Consider the following 6,694-nt stretch of genomic DNA (forward strand, 5'->3'; position numbering starts at 1 on the left):
GCACAGTAGAACGTTGAAAAGTTGACGCGGTAGATGAACCGATGACTCACGAGTTACAAAGAAAAAGGCAGAAAGAACTGGCAGAGGGGAAAGGCAAAAAGAAGTGGCAGAGGGAAAGCGAAGGGCCGGGAGTGCTGTAGCGCCTGCGCGGAAAGAGCGATACCGATAACGCCCGGCGCGGTCTCGTCCATCTCGTCCAAGTTTCCCAAGCGTCTTGAGCGGTTCCCAGGCGTCCGTGTCGACTGGATGGCGGAGAGTCTGGGGGGTCTGGAGTCTGGAGAGAGTGCCCAGGTCCCGTGGATTCTAGACATCTAGACATGGAAAACAGCCTACCTTCTGAATCTTATGTTTTCTATATTCTATTTCTATTCTCCATGTGTTATACAATCCTGATTCCTAATAATGTTGTGTAATCTTGTGTAATCGTAATCTTGTGTAATGGGTGGGTACGTGGGTACGTGGGGACAGGAGTTGGAGCTCTTGTGAGTTGGGGCTCGTCTGGCTTGCCGCCCCAAAACATTGATGGAATTATGGAACGATGGAACGCAGGAGAAGGTCGATCACTAGTCACTGGTCACTAGGCTATGGGGATCGTATTAGTATTCGTACTCGTATATGGAAGGGAATTCAGAATACGGAATACACTATTGATTTGATGAGACCGGTGGCCGGGGAGGAGAACGGGTAAGAGAAAGGCCAGTGAGAATGTCAAGAGTGAGAGGGACAGCGTGGACGCGGACGCGTGTGGTGGACTGAATGGACGTCCGGCAAACAGTCACAGCAATCAGTAATAGTAATCGGGTTTGATTATAATTACAGATAACGATTATTACTGATCGATATCGAGCATTGGTTACATATTATGTAAATCGCCCTTGTACGCTTCTCTAAGGGAACAGTGGAAGGCGAAGGGAAAGGCAGGAGTTCGGGCCTTCGTTTGTGGGAGTGGGAGTGGTGGGATGGGAGAATGGGAGCGCAGCCGATAGGGATCTCACTTCTCTGACTAACACGATAAGGGAAATTAACGGATTTAGACCCCCCGATGGGATCTGCGAATCTGGGAAACATCTCAGTCACACACCCTGACTACAGACAAGAGCTGAGTCTGAGCTGAGAGATCGGATCGAATAGGCCGAACGATACAAGCCAAAGAAGTGCGGGTTTTTTTGTAGAGACTATAACTCGGACTCGCCTGCTGTTATCGCCCCCCCAAGCAGGATGCCTTATTCTACGCCGTCTCCCACCAGCACTCCTCTTCCTCCTACTTCTTCTAGTAGCAGTGGTGGTGCAAAGGCGATGAACATGAACATGAACACGAACACGAATGGCGCGGACAAAGGGCCTGGCGCATTCGCACCGCTGCCGTCCCTCCCCCGCCGCAACACATCCTCCAAACCCGCCTCAGCCACAAAACCCCGCGGCAAAGCGTCGCTCTTCCACATCCGCGGCGACGACGACTCCAATTCGGACTCGGACTCGAACAACGACCACGACGACGACGACGCCCGCCTTGGCCTCGATGCGTTCAACTACACCACCAACCTCCCCGCCGCCCCGCCCCCCAACCTCCCCTCCCGCGGCCTGCCTGCGCTCAAGCTCAACCCCAACACATCCTTCCCCGCACTCCAGCTCAGACTGAATACGGACGAGAAGCCGCCCCTCGTCATGCGCCCGCGCAATCACTACTCCCCTTTCAAGAACAACTCCCTCAGTAACATAAATTCCCTCAACACCAACACCTCTACCCCCTCTTTCAACAATACGAATCTGAGTGGCGGGGCAGTCCCGTTCCCGAGCTCGTCGCCCCTCTCCCCACAGCCGCCCTCGCAGCACATCGCATTCACCTCCACGCCCCCTGCTTCCTCCACACCATCCACCGCTCCCCAACAATCCCACCCCAGTGCACCAGCAGCACGCCCGCCCCTGCGCCCCGCCGTCGCCCGCACATCCTCCACCCCCATCTTCCTCTCCAACGGCAAACCCCTCAAATCCTCCCTCAAATCCTCCCTCCCCTTCGCCGTCAACCATCCCCACACCCTCTCCCTCTCCCTCTCCACCTCCTCCACCGCCGCCGCCTCCTCCGCATCATCATTGTTATCCGCCCCCAACCAATCCTCCTCCCTGAAATCCTCGTCCTCGTCCCCGAACGTGGCGGCGGCGACGGGCAAGACCGCGTACCCGAAGGAGAGCGTCATCCCGATGATCCCGTCGAACTACACGCGCGCGGTGCTCGGCATATACGCGCGGGGGCGCTCGGCGTCTGCTGCGTCTGCTGCGTCCACCCCCGGTGCCGCCGCCAACGCGCTGGGTGCGGAATCTGTGCAGCGGTCGGTGTCGGAGGGCGCGGGACACCAGCAGGAGCTGTCCGCGGAGAGCGTGAGCACGTCCGCGACGACGTCCTCGCCGCCCACGCCCACCACCGAGCACCCGCAACTACAACTACAACTGCAACCGCACCTCCGCTCCCTCTCCCTCTCCGCCCTGCACCCGTACTTCGCCCGCGCCAGCGAGCACTACGATATGGGCACGGGTATGGGTATGGGTGTGGATGATCTGGAGCATCTGCGCGACGGATTGGGATTGGGATTGGGGGAGTTGGAGGATCTGGAGAGCTTGGAGACGCTGGAGAGCCTGATGACGCCGAAGAATGTGCATTTTGCGGAGAACGACGGGCTGGCGAGCGTGCGGGTGTTCAACAGGAGCGGGCGCCCCAAGTCGCTGCTGCGCGGCGGGCGGCGGCATGCGCATGCGGAGCACGCCAACTCGAACACACAATCCAACACGCATTCCAACACGAACGCGAATAACGGATCCGGAGATGGAGATAGAGATGGAGGTAGAGATGGAGGTGCAGCCGGAAGCGATGGGGGAGGCCAAGGGGAGGGGGTGCTGAGCGGGGGCGAGACGGAGACGGAGACGGAGGGCGAGTCGTCGACGGGCTACTCGTCGTCTGCGTATGGGTCGTCTGCGTCGGGCTATGGGTACCGGGCGAGCGGGTACGGCGCGAGCGGGTGGTGGGGGAGTGCATCGAGTGCGTCTCATGAGCGCGGTGCGAGGGGTGTGGGTGGGGCGGGGAGACGCGCCTGGGGATGGGGGGATAGGCAGGGCGGGAACGGGCAGGGCCAAGGCCAAGGCCAGGGAGGGGAGTACCCCTTCCCCCGCGTGGACGCGCCGTCTAGTCAATCCTCTGCCAATACTGCGAACGCTGCCTTTTCTGCTGCTTCGTCTGCTTCGTCTGCTGGTCCTTCGACTGTTCAACCCCCTCAATCCTCACAATCCCAATCCCAATCCACACAATCGCAATCGCAATCCTCTGCGCAAACGACGGCGAACTCGGGATCGAACTCGGGATACGCATACACGATCGACGCGTCCGCGTCCTCGCCCATCCCGACGCCGGACCCGAACCCCGCGGGCAATGTGTTCATTGAGAGTATCGTTTTGGACGAGAGCGGGGGTTCAGGTAAAGGGAATGGAGAGGGCAATGGGGGTGAAGGCCCGGTTTTGTGTGGTACGTTCTCTTTCTTCCTTACTTCCTCTTACTTCCAACCTCCCCGCCTTCTCATTTCTCATTTCAAACCCTGCTTAAACATCCCAAACATCCCTCGCTTCAATGACTTTAAACCTTCGTCCACAAACCCACCGGGATGTCTCGCTCATTAACGTTTCTTTTTCTTTTTGGGGTGATTAGGGACGGTGCTCGTGCGCAACGTGACGTTCGAAAAGGCCGTCTTTGTGCGCTTCACGCTCGACGGGTGGGACACGACGAGCGAGGTCGCCGCGCGGTGGGTGTGCGGCGCGACACCTGGTCATGACGCTTCTGCGAACACAAACTCTGCTTTGCTAGGTACGTTTCTCCTTCATTAATTCTTTTCCCATCTCCTCTTACCCGTGGTGTTCTAACGCCCCATCTATTCGTGTGCAGGAACCCTCCTAGCGCGCTCGCCGCACTCCTCGTGGGACCGCTTCGCCTTCCGCATCTCGCTCCTCGCGTACTCCACGTCCCTGCACACGCGCTCCCTCGTTCTGGTGGCGCGCTATCTGACTGGAGGGGGTGTGGGAGGGGGCGAGTGGTGGGATAATAACGGCGGTGCGGATTATCGTGTTGCGTTTACGAAGGTGAGGGATGCGTCGAAGGAGGCGTTTGGTGTGCGGGGTGCCGGTGGTGAGACGCAGGGTATGGAAGCGAAGGCGAAGGCCTCTGGTGTGCGGGGCAGCGGGAGTCCGTGGTTGGGCCCGCTGAATGTGCCGCGCAGAGTTGTGGTCAGCGCCCCTGGTGCGTGCCTCCCCCATCCCGCTCACGCTCACGCTTTGTTGTTGGCTTTGGCTGTTTACTGAGTACTGAGTACTATCTATTGTAGCTGTTCCGTCGCGATCCCCGGCGACGCCCCCCGCCTCGAGCTCAGGCTCCTCATCAACAGCAGCACCCGCGACGGCGACTGCGACCGCGACCGCGACGGGGATGGTGTACTCGACGTCGTTGCCGACGTATACGACCGCGTCGTCGTTCACGTCCTCGCCGTCCGCTACCCCGACGGGAACTGGTGCCAGCGGGCACGTGGGCGCGATGCAGGGTAGTGGTATGGGTATGGGTATGGGTGGGATGGGTGAAAGGGGAATGGGTATGGGTGAAAGGGGAATGGGAGGAGCAAGAAGATCGGTGTACAGCGAGCAGGCGGCCCAGGTTACGCAGCAAAGGCTCGCGAAGTTTAGCCTGAGGAACTACGTCGCGCCGACTTCGCGCGTTGCCTCGTCGGCTTCTCCTTCGTCTTCTTTACAACCTGCTTCCACTCTATCTCTATCTGTGACTGGCGCAGCTGTGGGTGGAGAGAAGGAGAAGACGCCTGGAGTCACTCTCGTGACGACGCCCACTACTACGACTACGACTACAACAACCGCTGCAACTACAACTACCGCTACAGCCACACCTGCCCAGGCACTGCCAGCCGAGGAGAGGCGCCAGGCGCCGACGCCGCCCGATACGCCGCCGCGCACTGCGTCGCCGCTCCCGTACACTTCGAACCAAGCCGCCGCCTCCCCTTCGTCGCCTTCGTCGTCGTATCTGCCGTCGTCCCCGCGCTCGGGTATCACGATCAGCAGGACTTCGCCGCCTACCACACCGTCTAAACACGCTGGCGGTGTAGGCGGTGCGAGCACAGGTGGACAAGGTCAAGGTATGAGTGGAGGTGTATCAGCGATCCCGTTCCCGATGAAGAGATCGCCCGTCCCGAGCCCCGCGGGCAGCCGCACAGGGAGTCCTGTGCCCTCGCCCACTCTAACGTCCCCCTCGCTCAACCCGTCGCTCAACCCAACGGGCATGGGCATACCGACGCCGAAACCGAGCCCGTCGTCGTCACTCGCGAACATGTCGGATCTGTCGTCCTTGACGCATGGGAATGGTATGGGGGGCGTGGGCCTGTCGAGCTCGCCCCCGTTCAGCACGATGGGCATGGGGAGCTACTGGCCGTGGGCGGGTCCGCCGTCCACTGCGCGCCCGCCTCTCTCGCGGTCCACTGCCAATTCTAATAACAGCTCCAACTCCGCTACGCCGCGCTCGACGATGAAGGCGGCCCCTGCGAAATTGGGCGGTCTATCTCCTGTATCTTCGTCTCTGGCGTCATCGCTCGCGTCGTACCCCCAGCTCCAGATGCGCGTCAACACATCGCCGGGCATGGGTGCGGGTGTGGGCACGGCGAGCGACGACGAGGACGACGAGGAGCTCGTCACGCCGAACGATATGGGGCTGCACACCGCCCCGCGCGCCACCGGTGTCGGGAGGAGCAGCTCGCCGCCGAACGAGGATACGTTCAGCCTCTCGCATTCGAGCGGGGACGAGGGCCTCGCAACCCCCAAGCCATCCCATTCCGCCCTCTCCTCCCTCTCCCCCCTTTCGCCCTCCTCGCCCTTCCCTCCCACTACGACTACGACTACGGGTACGGGTACGGCTACGCCCCCGACCTCGCCGTCGTCCCCGTCGGCGCTTGCGGCGGCGAATGAGAACGGGGATATCAGGGGCGGGCTGAGCAGGATTTCGGGCGGGGGGAGCGACGATGAGCTGTACAAGGCGTTCGTGAGGCAGTGGTGCTTCGCTGCGGGACCTAGTGCGGTTGTTGGGTGAAGGGTGAGTGTTTACTTCCTTGAATGAATGAATGAATGAAGTTGGAGGTGGTTGTTCGCTTCCGCGTTCATACGCCCGATCTCCCTCCTGCTTCCCGACTCTCCGCGGGCTGTTACGTTCATTCTGTTATTTTTGTTATTCGGTCCCCTGTTTTTGATTGACTAACTGATCGCTTTGATTCGTAGATCCCTTCGTCCTCCGTACCCCCGCCTACCCCCGCCTGGCTTGATCGACGGTTGACGGGATGACGGCCTGACGGGATGTGTCACCGTCGGCGCCTCTATGAATCTCCCCACATTTTGCTTGATTTAATTTGATTGACTTGTTATCTTTGTTTCTTTGGACGATTGTTTCGTTTACGTATCTGCTCTTTCCCCCTCCCATCTGTGTACCATATATTCGCGTCTACGTCTGCCTGTATCTACAATAATCTCTCACCATCTCCTCATTTTCTCGTCATATCTTTCTCCATTTCCTGTTTCTTCTTTATCCCTCCACCTCTTCCTCCGTCCGCACTCTCGGCTCTCAGCACAAATGTACCACCAACACCACCGCCAACGCCTCGCTCGCTAATGC

At 59.7% G+C, this 6,694-nt stretch overlaps 1 protein-coding gene across 1 annotated transcript; it reads left to right on the forward strand.

Moving 5' to 3' along the window:
• Nucleotides 1-1,218: 1,218 nt before the first annotated feature.
• On the forward strand, nt 1,219-6,118 carry PC9H_002920 (uncharacterized protein; the record flags this gene model as incomplete). The annotated part of the gene is made up of 4 exons (XM_036772520.1): nt 1,219-3,511; nt 3,692-3,847; nt 3,926-4,276; nt 4,362-6,118. 4 exons carry the CDS (start codon nt 1,219-1,221, stop codon nt 6,116-6,118), a joined length of 4,557 nt encoding a protein of 1,518 aa, XP_036633993.1.
• Nucleotides 6,119-6,694: the final 576 nt, after the last annotated feature.

The sequence above is a fragment of the Pleurotus ostreatus genome (assembly GCF_014466165.1).
Source record: "Pleurotus ostreatus strain PC9 chromosome Unknown scaffold_2, whole genome shotgun sequence".
NCBI classification, from domain to species: domain Eukaryota; kingdom Fungi; phylum Basidiomycota; class Agaricomycetes; order Agaricales; family Pleurotaceae; genus Pleurotus; species Pleurotus ostreatus.